This window comes from Akanthomyces muscarius, chromosome 5, assembly GCF_028009165.1.
Source record: "Akanthomyces muscarius strain Ve6 chromosome 5, whole genome shotgun sequence".
In the NCBI taxonomy this organism is placed as follows: domain Eukaryota; kingdom Fungi; phylum Ascomycota; class Sordariomycetes; order Hypocreales; family Cordycipitaceae; genus Akanthomyces; species Akanthomyces muscarius.
The window spans coordinates 1,478,454-1,493,693 of NC_079245.1; the positions used below are offsets into that span (position 1 = coordinate 1,478,454).

Here is a 15,240-nt window from a genome sequence, read left to right on the forward strand (position 1 = left end):
CTCTTATGGCTGGGAAGCCGAATGGTGGCGGAGATAGAAAGCGACTGCATTTTTCGACCCCTCTTATCTAATCCTTTACGACACGAATCTGCAATCATGAAGGCGATTTGATTTATTGGTATTTCATTGGAGTTTATCCCGGCGGAACCTTTTTTATTTCTATGGTTCAAGAGCGTTCATTCTTACATTGGGCGCCGACTCTCTGTTCTTTTTGACATGGCTTGCGCCTTTTCACTTTTTCTTTCTTTTTCGAGCTGCTTGAACAGCGAGCGACATTGTTACACACTTTAGAGATCATGGCATATGGTTGGAGTTTGGGTGCTTTCTTCCTGTACATTACTTGTTCTCGCTTTTGGCGTTTGCCTTGTTGCATTCTGCCGCAGAAGTCGCCAGCATATTTTTATGGCGCAAAGCACTTCTTCCAAATGAGACTTTGGCTCTGTGTGTACGCACCAGACCACGATTACCTTTATTTATTTTTCAAAATAACTTTGCTCACTTTCCGCCTTTGGCGTCCTCGTAACTTGGAGCACTGTGACGTGATGTTGTAGACGCGCACCGTCCGCCAGGTAGCCGAGTCGACTAGGCAGCTCTCGCTTAAAGGTAAATGGATGCCTGGTTACAGGTAGGTTGTGGCGAACATGGCGGGCAAACAAGTAGACAGCAGGTAGTGGCAGTGGCAGTGGCAGTGAGCAAGGTTACCATTTCAACAAAAAAGTACTGATGCAAAGTGTTCGTCACTATCCATTTTGAATTACACGAACGTTTGTCATCTCCTGCCTTCCAGAGAACGCCGGCAACGGACCCATAGACTACAGGAAACACCAGACAAAACACGACACAGATTACAAGAAATAAAAATAACCAATACGTAAAATATCACACAGATGCAGACGCACACGTGGCTGCCGGCCAAGATGTATGCGTTCCCTTTCTCACATAGCCAAGTGGCAAAAGGTATCTTGCCATAAATGGAGCCTTGCGTAAGACGGGCACAAGGGCACAAGACCAGTCAGTTGCGCCAATGTGGGGTGGTGAGTGTGAGGCGTTGCGCCGCCCGCGCCTTCGGCATCTTCCTACTAATCGTCGTCGTAACCAAAGTAAAGGTCCCATGACTGTTTGGGGAAAGCCAATAGCTTGCCATTCGTCACTGGGCCCCGCAATACAAAGGGAAAGTCGGTCGGCATTCGCAAACGTCCAGATTAAAACACGGGCCCTGGTGTATGACTCGGTAGGCATAGGCGGGAGCACACCTCAGGCCTGTCATGCGTCGCAAAACTTCTTGCTGGCCCTGCTGCCCCGGCAAGGAGTGCGCTGTACCGGAATGACCACAGTCTGGAGCGGGCATGATGCCACCCCTCTTCGTAGTCGGAATGAAAGCTGGCAACAAGCCGCGGCCTCGTCCTCTGCATAGCACAGGTATCTTTAGAAATAGTCTAGTCTTCTTGGGGCTTGTCGTGTCGCGAGTACATGTTCCACTCAAGCGAGTTCGCAAAGTCGAGCTTGCCTTGCTCAACCTGCTTGCGGGTGGCCGACAACATTGGCTGGGGTAGACCCATGTACTTGAGAAAGTCGACGGCTATTAAAGAGATAACGGGTTAGTTACTAGCCGATAAATAACTGCCGCAGCAGGGGTGAGGGTAGGGGTCAGTCAAGGGCGGGGTGCTGTCGATAACGTACTGTCCTCCCATTCCTTTTCTTGCCTGCGACGATCCCACTTTAGCTCCTCTGCCATGATATCGATGACCTTGGGAAGAGCCTCCAGGGCTGCTTGTGCGCTGAGAAAGGCCAAGCGCGTGCGTCGTGCCAGAATATCGACGGGCGTCTGTGCATATTCGTGCCGGCAAGCATATCGCACCTCACCGTCCACAAAGGGGTAAAGCTGTGAGATGCGCTCGCCGCGAGCAGGAAAACGCTGATTCGTTTGCTTGCAAAGAGCAGCGACTGACCATGCACGATCTCCGTAGCTCTCAGTAAGATGCTTGGCAACCTCGGTTTCGACGCCAAAGTACTGAATCAGGGGAATAAAGAGTGTCTTGCTGAAGCCGTGTGCTCCAATCAATCTCACGTTGTGCGTTTGACACTTGCCGTCCAGGATGGCGCCATCATCTACATGATTGGTTCCACTAACTCGCGGGGCATTCTCAACTGCCTGGGTCTTGAGACCGAATTCCTCGACAGCAACATCGACACAGTCTTCGGCCATCTGACGATATGTGGTCCATTTTCCGCCAGCGCAGGTCAAAAGTCCAGAATGAGAAACATCTGTGAGGTGGTTGCGCACAAGCGATTCGGTGTTCTTGGCTTTGGGGTCCTTGACGAGAGGTCGTATACCCGACCAGGCGGCCAAAACGTCGCCGCGGCGGACGCGGATTTCGGGAGATAAATAGCCTCGAATTTCGTCTAGGATCCATTTGATAGATTCCTCATCCGGGACAGGGTTGGGGGTAATTGCACAAGGCGAGTCTGTCGTGCCAGCAATGGTATTGCCTTGCCAAGGGAGGAAGAAGATCACACGGCCATCTGAGGTAGATGGGTCCAACAGACCCATTTTACCGGGACTGTAGTAGCCAGGCAAGATGACATGAACGCCCGAGGATGGCGCAACGATTTCCTTGCAGTTTTCGTCGTCCATCTTGCGAATAGCATCTGTAAACGGGCCTGTGCAATTAACAATGCACTTCGCGCGTACCATGAAGTCCTCAGCAGGTTTGCCATCGCGAACGGCAATATTGTCACGGAGCTTAGCACCACAGAGGTGGCCATTGTCGTCCTTCAAGAGTCCGGTGACTTCGGTATGGTTTGCGACAGTGGCACCATAGAGAGCAGCTGTCATGGCGATGGATACATTCATACGGGAGTCATTGTGGGCTCCGTCGTAGTAGACGAGAGCGCCAACCAAGTCCGTCTGCTTGAGCATCGGAAAGGCCTCGAGAGCCTTGCTGCGTGTAAGAAAGTAGGAGCTCTCGATACCTTCGCTTCCAGCCAGAATATCGTAAAACTTGGTTCCGGCCCAGTAGTAGGGTGCCTTCCACCATTTATCCAGCGGCAGCATAATCGGAAGCCACATGGAAAGGTGAGGCGCCGTTTGCAAAAAGTATTTTCTCTCCGTGAGGGCCTCGCGGACAAGCTTGTACTGGTTGTAGTCGAGGTTCCATACGGCCTTTTCAAGGTACCGAACACCACCATGGACCAGCTTTGTGCTCTTGCTACTGGTTCCGCTACTGAAGTCATCACGTTCCACGACAGCAACACGGAGACCGCGAGTAACGGCATCGAGAGCAACACCGGCACCAGTAGCGCCGCCGCCAATCACAAGCATATCATATTCTTCGTTGGCAGAGCCGCTGCCGCTCAGGCGCAGAGCGTCAAGCTGCTCTTGGCGGGACTTGACGTGCGGGAATCGTGGCATCGTAAAGGAGCCATCGGGGGCATATGTCGGCGCCGGTACCGCGGCTGATGAATGGCCAGGAATGTTTCGCGGCCGATAGCTGTAGACCAGGACAGCTCCTGTCGTCACGACGGCTCCAGGGAGCAGCATGCGACGAAGTAATCGTCCACCTGCCGGCATGCTGGCTGATTTCGGCTCGGGCTCGGATTATTGCAAATGCCTCGATTGAGAGTAAAGTAAATCGCAATTGATGATGGTTTGCCCTGTTTTGAGACCCCTTGTTCCGGGGCAAACAACTATTCGCGTGCGCTGCGATCTAGCCCTGGGACGTGTTCCAGGGCTGACGTCAGATCGCCAGATTGGTTTCCAGATTCGCAATAGATGGTAATCTACGCCCTCGGTATTGGCGGCAAGCTCAAAAATAGTTACGCGGCCCTGGCGAGATAAAATTGAGGCGGAAAAGATGCAGAGGGAGACAGACCAAATAAAGTCAACCCCGCCGGGATACTAGAAGTGCTGGTGGTGTAAAGCTAGCTGCGTGCTACACTTGGACTGGCAACTGCCACTGGGGCGTGCGTTCTCGTTGCGGAGACCATTGGCAAGGGCAAGCAAAGCTCATGACCCCAGGCTGTGGGCCTTACGAGCCTGGCCCGATAGCTCCATTTTCGCCCAATTGAACCTCATGCTCAGCGCACACGCTCAATTTGCTGGTTGAGAAAAAGAAGAGGTGCAAGATGGCACGGCTCTTTTACATAGACAATGTATATTTGATGCCTCGGGACTTTTTGCGAATTAAGGCGGTGCCAATTAGGAATTTCACGGCTGCTATTGCTGGTCGTGCATTCAGTGGGCGCTGTGTTCCGTAAACTTCATTCAATTAATTGCCTTCTCCGGACTGCAGCAGTTCATCCGCCAGACGTGCCAGATAAAACTTGCGTGTTTCTTCCGGAAGTTGTTGAAATTGCTTTGCAATCTTGGCCACGTCTTGCCTGCCTTTTTCATAGGCGGCTAGATCCCTGTTGCCATACACATCCCGTCCCGCGGCGTATCCGCTGTCTAGATCCCGAAAAAAGATGTTTACTGCAACGCTCATGTCCGTTGTAGGTGTTGCCGTATGCAGCCAAAGAGGTGGCAAGAATAGCACATCTCCGGGCCTCACGATGGCTTCGTGGGGGCGTGTTCGAGCTAACTTGGGCGTTTCGAGCGATGAAAAGACATCTACACTGGAGCTGGAAGCCCCAGGCGCGAATGCCAGTTGCGGTACGTCGCTAGGTGGAAATAGAATCATTCTTTTCGATCCCACAACTTGCGCGTAAACATTCGCCATGACCTATTCCGTGATTAGACTGGGGGCGAAGCCAAGCCGTACCTTGAAACTTACGTCGTAATGTAGCCACATGTTGACCTTGCCGGAAACACGTAATACTGAGCTGAAAAGCTGCTCCTTGACATACCTGAGTTGCTCTGGCAGTACAAAATCCATTGCCAGGCCAGGAAAGTCCTCCTCTAGCTTGGCTGGTTGTTCGGTCGGCTTGTCGTTTGACAGTGAGCGCAAGTACAATCGATCACCGTTCTTCGCTCTGGCCATGATGTTACCGAAATTTTCTGTAACGTATTGAAAGTTCTTCGCATTGAAATCCATCTTGCCAGTTTCAATCTGGCATTCATGTACAACCACCTACTTCCTGGGTCAGGGGCGAACAAAATCAGCAGAAGCACGAATAATGATGGCGTACCTTTTTGTCACTTCCTACTCGATCAATAATGTATGCCGCGGTCCACTTCTCGATACACTCTCCCAGCTGAAGATTCTCGATCACCACCGGCTGGCCACGACGGAGAATACTTTCGAACTCAGACGTAGAGATTAAGCTAATGCGCGGGATGGTCGTTATTCTAGCTTTCGCATCAGGTCTGCCAAGTTCACTACCATCTTTCTGGGCAGATGTGCTGCTTACGACGCGGTGTGAGGAAATGAACCTCAACTCGGTGGGTTTTAATCCTTTGGCTGTCGTCTCTTGGTTGCTCTTGAGAAGTGTAGGCGCCGGAGCCTGGTAGACGTTCGTTTCCCAGAATGTGCCCATTGAAAAGCAGGTCGCACCGCCTCCGGCGATGATAATGAAACCGTCATGATACAAGGTCGAAGAGCCGATCATAAACGGTTTGATAGCCGCATCACCTAGGCACTGCTTGATTATGGCGACCTCGACATTGGATTCTGACGAGGTCAAGCAATACATTGCTTGCCCATCGACTCTTCGATCTGCACCCATGCCTCCGCAGACAAGCGTATTTCCATTGAGGTCGACAACATTTGCTCCGAATATAGATAGTTCCGGAACGAAGTCCTTTCTCGCTGATGTAAAAGTAATGGTGGGCTATTCGCTGGTCAGCTGGGTTTCAATACCAGATGATGAAGACTACTCGCCTGTTGAGAAGCCATGTCTAGTGTCCACTCGTATTTCTCTTCAACAACCAGACCAGTCTTTTCGATTCCGCCACAAAAAAGCCCTGAAAACTTGCCGGTGGAGGAGCCCACAGGGTTGTTGCATACAATGGAGCCGAATGATGGCTTCGGTACGTCTCCAACAGTTTTGCATTGGAGCCAGCCTTTTTCGGGGTTGAACACGAAATAGTCCTCAGATATCTGCGAGGGACCGGTTTTGCCTCCGGCCACAAGAACCAATGATGTTCCATTCAGTCTTAAAGCAGAATGTCGATAAAGAGGAGATGGAAGCTTCCATGTCGTCTGCCAGCCCCAGTCATGGCCATTTCTGAGAAGCCAACAATCGGAGAATGCACTGGCTGGAGAACTGCGACCCCCCACAAGTAGGATGCCGTATGACCCTAATTCTGTAATTGTGAAGCACATGCGCGGTGATGGGCCTGTCAATGGTAGTACTGGAGAACATGCTACCCCGCCATCAAGAGAATAGACATCATAGCTACCATCGCGAGCATTGGGACCCAATCCCATCACGTTCAATCCAAAACTCCTTCCTTCTGCATTTTGTAGTGTTGCTGGTGCTCCGAATCGGCGTTTGCTGCTGCCAGGAATCGTGGTGAACTGTATCTCCAACTCTTTGCTAGAGGACGATTTGCTAGTTTGTGTGCTGGTCGCGTCATGTATTGTCTCTAGGTTCTCAGCTGCTGAAGCATGAAGAACAAAGTAGTGGCGAGCAAATAGAATAAACTCTTCCCACTCGTCAAATGGCTCGACGTCGTCTAGGGAAGCTCTTTGTTGGGCATTCACAAATTCGCCGCAGCACCAAGCATCCCACAAATCCCATATGCGCACACTAGACCATCCGCGGCTCTTGAACCTCTCGCACTGGTCACCAACGGTTGGGTAATGCCCAACAGACCGAGGTGGCGTCTTGAGTTTGTCGAAATGTTTGAGCATTGTCTGGGCAAACGGGTGACTGCGCCCATAGGGTAAAAGCTGCTCTAAAAGGCAAAATTCGGCCTTTCCGACAGAACTAGCCCATTTCAGTAAATTATCTGCAGATTCCGTATCCATGTAAGTGACGGAGACTTCGGCGACGAAAAGTACAGGGCAGTTTGACAAGTCGACGAGAGTATCTAGCACCTGTCGGAGTGCTTCCAATTCACGAAGATCACATCCGATTTGGCAGTATTTTTCACTTTTCAGCAGAACAAGGTCTTTGTCAGATTTGGAGACCTCAAAAGATGGCCCAAGTAGCTCCTTCAGCTGAGGAGTCTCCAAGACCAGCGCTCGCTTCTTATGCATGAGATCTGGGTAGTCAATGTCAATGAACAAGGCATCCCGGCATTCGTCTCCATATCGGACATGACTTTGCCATGGTAGGACATCGCTGCGTGCGTTATTAGTATCGGCCAGTCATCCGAGAGAGCGCGTTTGCGTACCTTCCACATCCGAGGTTTATGATTACTCTTTGACCAGCAGACCGGGAAAGGAATTGGTGGACAATAACGTCAATGGCTCTAAGTCGTAGCCAGTATCCACGATTGATCAGCGGAGCTCGTCGCTGGAACTTCTTTACAAAGTAGCGGAAATAGTGAGGCTCATCTGGATAGTAAAGCCTCTCGACACTGCGCTTGGAAACAATGCTGCTGCTGTTTGTCTAATGATTTCCTAAATTAGTCAAGGTCAAGTTACGTGTTGTTACATCTCAGATCCGGGGCTGAAAGCCACAGAGCAAGCTCGGGGAATACTTACACCCATTATTAGGTCGTCAAGCGCCTGGGATCTTTGCACCCGGACAGAAGCGGACGGCGCCGGTACCGACGACGCCTCTGACTCCATATTCAGTCCGTGTTTCCGAAAATCAAGCAGCAGAGCGCTGCAGTAATATGACGCAGAATGGTTCGGAAAGTCTCGTGCAAATAGCCACTAGCCAAAATGAGGCTTTCTTACTTTTGATCAGGGCTTTTTTTTCGCGGGCGGGCCGTGGTGCCTAGACTGATTAGGTAAGATAAAATGATCGAACTACCTCCGTCGACACACTGACCAAAATACTCTTCGTAATGCAATGGCTTGAACAAGATAATGCGGATTCAATATTCGAATTCAACTATTTCACTGCTCTTGCTGTCTCCCCAAAACGCTCGCCTGACAGTATAATTGAGCTGCAAAAGAAGGCTGGGCTCTCGGGGCGTTCCACTTTAAACCCGGAGCCGCCCGGGTAAACCTCCGGGGGCTTGACAGTCATGAGACCTGAATTCAAAGCATTCAATGGATGGCTCTTCGGAGCGGTATTTTGATGCTTGACTTGTTTCCAGACTGGGTTTAATGTCTTGATTGCGGGTCGGGTGAAGCCGGTATACTTGATATCTCGCGTCAGCCTGGCGCTAAGCTCTCAGCGGTGTTATGAACGAACAAATGGTGTAAATATAAAGGGTGCCATATGGCCGTATATCCCTGATATTGTTCTCTCTCGCAGTACTTTGTAGTTCGTCTATCAGGAAAAACACACTATACGATTTGCTTTCGACCTATCTCCACTCCATCATTTCTCACCATGTCTTTCGACGACAACAAAAACACTACCGGCAAGTCGGTAAGTAGTAAGCCATATTGCAAGTTGCGGAAGATGATGTTAACGGGCCATTTTTCTTTCTGAGGTTCAAAGTCCTTTGCAGTCGACTTTTTGAGTATGTCGACTCCATCCCAATTCCAAAGTGCAGCCACTAACCTGATGTAGTGGGTGGTGTTTGCGCTGCTGTTTCCAAGACAGCAGCTGCTCCAATTGAACGAGTCAAACTCCTTGTCCAGAATCAGGTTTGCTACCCGAATCGCTAAACTTCATTAGAAAAAAGGCCGCTCTATTCGCGAGTCACTGTTTCTAGTCGCTGTCTTTGCTGACTCATTATTCACTCCCATCAGAGGAATGCGCACTCTTTGTGAAGGCAGCGACTTCACGCGGCGAGGCGAATAGTGACAGTCTATTTCGTACGTATACTCATTTGCGGTAGGACGAGATGATTAAATCTGGTCGCCTGGATCGCAGGTACAATGGCATCATTGACTGCTTCCGTCGCACCATGACTGAGGAAGGAAACATGGCGCTCTGGCGCGGCAACACGGCCAATGTGCTTCGCTACTTTCCGACGCAGGCATTCAACTTTGCTTTCAAAGACAAGTACAAGCAAATGTTTGGTTTTGACAAGATGAGGGACGGCTTCGGCCTCTGGATGCTTGGCAACATCGGGTCCGGCGCGGTAAGTACATATATGATGAGAAATATAGCAGACAGCATCACGGCTAATGGCAATTTGGACAGGCGGCCGGTGCTACGGGCTCCCTCTTTGTATACTCACTCGACTACGCACGAACCCGGCTTGCCAACGATGCCAAGAACGCGGGCGGCCAGCGCCAGTTTAGCGGCATGGTGGACGTCTATCGCAAGACACTAGCATCAGACGGAGTCATGGGACTGTACCGCGGCTTCATGCCCTCTCTCTGGGGTATCATGGTGTATCGCGGCTTCTACTTTGGCTTGTACGACTCGCTCAAGCCAGTGGTGCTCGTCGGGCCGCTGCAGGACAGCTTTGTGGCATCGTTTGCGCTGGCATGGTGCATGACGACCTTGTCGAGCACCATGGCATACCCGCTCGACACGATCCGCCGTCGCATGATGATGACGTCTGGCGAGGCGATCAAGTACAAGAACACGATCGACGCAGCGCGACAGATTATCGCGCAGAACGGCGTCAGGTCTCTATTCAACGGCTGTGGAGCCAACATTCTGCGTGCTGTTGCGGGCGCCGGCGTGCTGGCCATCTATGACCAAGTCCAGCTGGTCGTTTTCGGCAAGGCGTTCAAGGCTGGTTCTGGCTAACAAGATGAAATGCTGGGCAGCCTGGCTCTCTGGCTGTATGCACGGCTCTACCTTGTGTCTTGGTCGATGCGCAATAATACAATGCACTGCCGCTTGTCTTTGAACAGACTATTCATCAAGTAGATTAGAAGCTGGGGGCGTCGTTGGGCTCGCCGCTTTCTCGGATGAAAAATAAGAAAATACATGATGTTGTGCTGTTTGCCGCCACACTCTTGCTGCCTGTGCCACTGGGCTGGGTCACGACGTTCCCCTCACCTGCAAGTCAAACCCCACATCACACCCGCTAGGCCACCTCGAAGCTCCCAAGTACCTATCAGCAGCTTGAGCTTCCTAGCCTCGCAACCAACCCTCCACGTGCGCAACTGCCCGTCATTTGACTGCCTGACGGTCCGTCCGTTACTTTAACTGTCTTCAGGCTTCCGCGCGCCCTCGCCGCCATTTTCGCAGCATCTCAAAGCCTCGAACAGCACCGCCGAAGCACACGCAGCCGTCGTGGCAACCACAGTTATCCAACGCCTGGCCCGGCGCAAAGCTGTCTCCGCCGAGGGCCGTCCGTCATGGCGAGCCCGGCGCTCAACTTTATCACCTTCAATCAGGACCACAGCTGCCTTGCTGTTGGTGTGTAGCCTTGATATGCTCTGGCCACTGCGCTACGAAGGGCCTTTTCCCCGGAAGGTTGCCCTCTGACTGACCGCTTGCAGGCACCTCGAAAGGCTTCCGAATTTACCACACCGATCCATTCTCTCGCATCTTTAGCAGCGACGATGGCAACATTGCGATTATTGAGATGTTATTCTCCACGTCTCTCGTTGCCTTGATTCTATCTCCGCGCCACCTCGTCATACAAAACACAAAGGTTCGTCTCAGCCAGCCGCATTTGCTACCTCCACCGCTGACTGTTGCTTTTTTTACACATAGAGAGCTTCGGTAATATGCGAGCTCACATTCCCTTCTGCAGTTCTGGCAGTGCGCCTCAACCGCAAGCGCCTCGCCGTCGTACTCGAAGAAGAGATATATCTCTATGATATTAGCAACATGAGTCTCATCTACACTATACCAACATCTCCCAATCCATCGGCCATCTGCGCCTTGTCGCCCTCGTCCGAAAACTGCTTCATCGCATACCCGCTTCCGAAACCACGAGAGGATACCGATACAAGACGGCCTGCTCATGCGCCACCTCAATCAACATATGTAGCCCCGACCGCAGGGGACGTTCTTGTGTTCGATACCCTCACTCTGAAAGCTGTCAATGTGATCGAAGCGCACCGCTCGCCGTTGTGCAGTATATGCCTGAACAATGATGGGACACTGCTCGCGACGGCCAGCGAGACTGGCACCATTATTCGTGTATTTTCTATACCCCGTGGCCAGAAACTTTATCAGTTCCGTCGCGGGACTTACCCATCGACCATATACAGCATGTCATTTAACCTGAGCTCTACGCTTCTCTGTATCTCCTCGACTTCCGACACCGTTCACATTTTCCGCTTGGGAGTGCCTCCGGGCAACGGTACTCCAGGTGGCGCGCCGATTGAGCCTCCTGGCTCTCCAAGACAAGATCGCTGGTCGCGTGGCAGACAGTCGGATGACGGAGGCTCCCCCGGCGACAGTGCCGCCGAGTCACCGAGAAGCGAGGCGGCAGATCTTGCTAATAACCCTGGCAAAGTCACCAACCGAAGGCAGAGTGGCTCTTTCGGCAATATGCTCCGTCGGTCCTCTCAAATCATGGGGCGAGGTGTCGCAGGCGTAGTGGGCTCCTACCTCCCCCAATCGGTCACCGAAATGTGGGAGCCCATTAGGGACTTTGCATTTATCAAGATCCCCAAATCCAACGCTTCGCTGAATACTTCGCGCTACAGTGGCGGCTCACCTGCGGGTCCTCTGCGCAGCGTCGTAGCCATGAGCAGTAGTAGCCCTCAAGTCATGGTAGTGACTAGCGACGGCGGATTTTACGTCTATAATATTGACATGGAAAATGGTGGCGAGGGATATCTCGTGAAACAGTTTTCGTGAGTTGCTTAAAGACATGACAGCTACGTGTAATTCCCCAGGTCCTGGACTAACGAAGTTCGTCTACAGTGTTCTCGAAGGAGACGATAAAATTGACGGTTCATCGTACGGTACTTGAGGCAGGGGCGGTTTTAGTAGAGATAGAATACACCGCCTCCCCGAAAAGGACGTACTTGTGCTGGCCCTCTTTCCCGCTGTCGCTGCCGTGTGCGGCAACAGGTCTCTCACATAAACAGCTTCTGGCTTCCAATTAGCTGAGCTGTTCTGTTCATGTTTCTGTTGCTTCTTGGGATGTTATAAAGGAGTTATTTGTACTTGCCTTGCCCATGCTCATATGCATTCTTTCATGATTCTACAGGACTATTCAACCAAGCCTACTAAACTCAATATCTACGTGATGGCTGGGCCTAGGTGCTGAGCCAAGCTCGTCATTTCATTTAAACCAATCAGTTGTCACCTAAGTGCATGCCGTTAGGAACAAACTTCGATGTTACATACAGGAGCCTAGAATATCGTATATTAATGCTGCATTGGCGATACCTGCCAAAGTCATAGAAAGCATCCAAGCGAGCACGAAAACACCCTGACATTGCTATTGCGCAAGTTTGGCAGTCATTGCATCATAACAAGAAGTCGATAAACACATTACTCCCATAATAGTCCTTAAAAAAATCACCATCAATCATTACTGTGTAGAGGGCGTCAGAACGTTCCCGATGAACCATGTCGAACGCTCATGCCCACAGATATGTTTTTGTGCATAATATCGACCACAGAGAACTGTCAAAAGACTCGAGCTGTTTTCTTCTCTTTTCCTCTTCATCGAGAATATGGCTTATTCATCAGCGCGATTTCTCGCGTTATTTCTGCCCACTCAAGTTCCCGTCGGAATGTCCCTTCAGCATCTTCGGGCTGCAATAGAGCTTGCTCCCACTGTAACAGCTCATATGCGAATCGCAGATGAGGTTGTATAATAACGTTTAATCGTCGAGCTCTGACAAAACAGTATGCTCGTGGAAATGAGAGTCCAAGGACGCGCATCACCTCGGCAATGCATATGGTCGCGCTTCGCGAAACGCCGACGCGGCAATGTACCAAAGTTGCTGTTCCGAGCTGCTTCCCCCGATCTGCAACACGCAATCAGTTAGCCAGTATGATAAAAAATAAGATTATTTTGCATTTCTTACCAATGAATTCAAGACACCGCTGAAATTCGTTTGTCAAGGGATCAATACCGTTGTCTTGCACTCCTTGGACAACACAAACATTCTGCTCTCCCCAGGCCTCTAAATCTCCTTCACGCCAAGAAGCAGTCTCGCCGACCGACAGGATCTGTCCGATACCCATTTCTCGTAGGAGGGATGGATTGTTGGCGTGACCAAGGTTGCCAAGATATATGTAATCGAGGATACGGCTAGGCAATGAGCCATCTAGGCCGCAAAACCAGTCAGGTTCATTCTTAACCAGAGCCATGAGGTCGCTAGTATCTCTCTCCCTGCACTCCGGAGACTCGCGAAGGAGGCGAGGGGAAATGGCTTTCAGAAGGGCAACATCAGTAGGGTATGCGAAAAAATTTCGCTTTTTTGTCGTGTGAAGATTCAGCCATGCATCTGGTACTGGCAGCCCAGAGCTATAACTGAAATATGCTATACCTAGCATACTGGATTCGGTATAGCCATCGGCGCAGTGGATCAAGATTTTGCGAGCTCGTGGGTTGCCTCGATCCCCGTCTTCGTCAGAACGCATCGTTGCGTCTCCATCTTTGTCTTCCATATTTTCGGAGTCTGGGAGTGTGCCATGCGAAATATGGTACAGCCATTTGCAAGTGTTTAAAATACCGTCAGCTTCTGTCTGAGAATATGTGGGAGGGAGTATGCTCCCTGAGGAAGGAAACTCGTGAAAGACCTCGGACACTTTTTCAGAGCAGCACTTGGCAACCTGCTTCAGCAACTCCGGGTTCATCCTACCGAGGTCGCTGCATTCGATCAAGACGTCAAAGCGCTGCTCTTCGTAGCTTCCTGGCTCCGGGGTTGGGCCCATGTAAACATTGTGAGATATCTCGGAGGCGATTGTCATATCCCACATTTCTCTTCTTTCCTGGTGAACCAAGTCCAAGACTTGGCCAGTTAGGCAGCCCGCGGCATCGACAGCTACGAGATCGCCGTGGTGCCGCTCAAAGTCGGAAAATGGGCAGGTACACACAAAGCAATTGTAATCTTGAATGCCGTCTGCGTGGATGCCATTCTGCTCTTGCCACCTCTTCTGCGCAGCAGCAATATCCCAAGCCATTCGCCTAGTTTGGGGCACGTCTTCGCCGTAAACAATGATGTCGGAAACAAGAGCCATCTTCGAGGTCTGGATTTGAAAATTTCGCACAGAGAAGCCATCTGCAGGGTCTGGGTCTATGAACTCGGCCGACGGGCTGTTCTTCATAAACTCTTCGGGGCCAATGGCACCCTTGAGACGACTGTTGGTGAGATCGCCATCAGCTTTGACGAGAGTAACTGCTCTGAAACCTGATGGCGGCTTAAGAATTGATCCTCGACGACCTGTGAAGAATGTTTGCTGCATGTGATTGAGAGGATGTAAGCCGTGCAGCCATGGAAAGACGGCAGACGGTGAAGGAAGCGGCTGATTAGCTGCGTAATCCAGGGCTTCGGCAACCTGTGATGCAACAACTTCATAGATGGTAAGAGGTCCAGCCACGGTCTTGGCATAGTTATCGGGCGGGTATAAAAGTGATGCTTGGCGAAATTCAGGCGCGCCTCCTGGCGAAGGTGGAGGTGTATCTAGGTCGGTATACTTAGCAGGTCCCGTAGGGCATGCTGGGATATGTTTGTTGGGTAGAGCGGCATGCTGTGACGAGGCAGCCGTCACAGACGAGTCAAGCGAAGGTGGCGGGGTGATCGTATCGGCGCCGGCATCGATTGTGGAAGAAGGGCGGTGAGGAGGAATAGGTCTGGGTAGGGCAATAGTGGCCATCTGTCCGACTTTGGATCAAATGGATACGGATGAGATCGTGTAAGTTTATTCGTGGCCAATTCGATTTGGCTTTAGTGGCGGAGGTCTAACGGTGGCCAGGTCAGATCAGTACGCACATTTTCAGAGCGCAAAGGTGGCATACACGATAGATATGATTTGTTTGTGGCCGCGCAACAAAGCATGCCTGATGTAATGAATACGCCTGAAAACGCCTGGCGAATGTGGGAAGGCTCAGCGCTGCGCGACGAGAACTTGGGAACGTCAGCGTGCTGGGAGCTTCAAGGAGTAGCTGGCGGTGTTGTAATATAATGGGTCGAGAACCCGTGTCACGCCTTACATTGCATGTAGGAAACCAGGCGCCACAAACTGGATGAAGGAGTACAGCCAGCTAACAGTAGATCGAAGAGGACGGCTGCTAGCTACCTTGGGAGGCGCGCGCTGCAGGCTGAGGCTGTCGAGTGGCAGGGCCGAGGACGGGGCGATGCTGGTTTTGCGGGCGCGGAAAGAGCGGTAGCCGTGTTGCCAGTGCGC

At 51.4% G+C, this 15,240-nt stretch overlaps 6 protein-coding genes across 6 annotated transcripts; 2 read left to right on the forward strand and 4 right to left on the reverse strand.

Annotated features, from left to right (window-relative positions):
* Positions 1 to 1,436: 1,436 nt before the first annotated feature.
* On the reverse strand, positions 1,437 to 3,571 carry LMH87_009779 (uncharacterized protein; the record flags this gene model as incomplete). The annotated part of the gene is made up of 2 exons (XM_056196834.1): positions 1,437 to 1,579; positions 1,681 to 3,571. The coding sequence occupies 2 exons, from the start codon at positions 3,569 to 3,571 to the stop codon at positions 1,437 to 1,439; spliced, it is 2,034 nt and encodes a 677-aa protein (XP_056053942.1).
* A 697-nt stretch (positions 3,572 to 4,268) lies between these two features.
* LMH87_009780 (uncharacterized protein) lies at positions 4,269 to 7,679 on the reverse strand (the record flags this gene model as incomplete). Its single annotated transcript, XM_056196835.1, has 9 exons — positions 4,269 to 4,721; positions 4,773 to 5,069; positions 5,128 to 5,287; positions 5,350 to 5,371; positions 5,493 to 5,769; positions 5,820 to 6,038; positions 6,309 to 7,227; positions 7,280 to 7,497; positions 7,593 to 7,679. 9 exons carry the CDS (start codon positions 7,677 to 7,679, stop codon positions 4,269 to 4,271), a joined length of 2,652 nt encoding a protein of 883 aa, XP_056053943.1.
* A 268-nt stretch (positions 7,680 to 7,947) lies between these two features.
* Positions 7,948 to 8,280, reverse strand: LMH87_009781 (uncharacterized protein; the record flags this gene model as incomplete). The annotated part of the gene is made up of 2 exons (XM_056196836.1): positions 7,948 to 8,199; positions 8,254 to 8,280. 2 exons carry the CDS (start codon positions 8,278 to 8,280, stop codon positions 7,948 to 7,950), a joined length of 279 nt encoding a protein of 92 aa, XP_056053944.1.
* Positions 8,281 to 8,394: 114 nt separating this feature from the next.
* Positions 8,395 to 9,714, forward strand: LMH87_009782 (uncharacterized protein; the record flags this gene model as incomplete). Its single annotated transcript, XM_056196837.1, has 5 exons — positions 8,395 to 8,433; positions 8,506 to 8,527; positions 8,578 to 8,654; positions 8,849 to 9,094; positions 9,157 to 9,714. The coding sequence occupies 5 exons, from the start codon at positions 8,395 to 8,397 to the stop codon at positions 9,712 to 9,714; spliced, it is 942 nt and encodes a 313-aa protein (XP_056053945.1).
* Positions 9,715 to 10,271: 557 nt separating this feature from the next.
* On the forward strand, positions 10,272 to 11,845 carry LMH87_009783 (uncharacterized protein; the record flags this gene model as incomplete). Its single annotated transcript, XM_056196839.1, has 4 exons — positions 10,272 to 10,332; positions 10,416 to 10,570; positions 10,633 to 11,726; positions 11,797 to 11,845. 4 exons carry the CDS (start codon positions 10,272 to 10,274, stop codon positions 11,843 to 11,845), a joined length of 1,359 nt encoding a protein of 452 aa, XP_056053946.1.
* A 701-nt stretch (positions 11,846 to 12,546) lies between these two features.
* On the reverse strand, positions 12,547 to 14,709 carry LMH87_009784 (uncharacterized protein; the record flags this gene model as incomplete). The annotated part of the gene is made up of 2 exons (XM_056196840.1): positions 12,547 to 12,854; positions 12,915 to 14,709. The coding sequence occupies 2 exons, from the start codon at positions 14,707 to 14,709 to the stop codon at positions 12,547 to 12,549; spliced, it is 2,103 nt and encodes a 700-aa protein (XP_056053947.1).
* Positions 14,710 to 15,240: the final 531 nt, after the last annotated feature.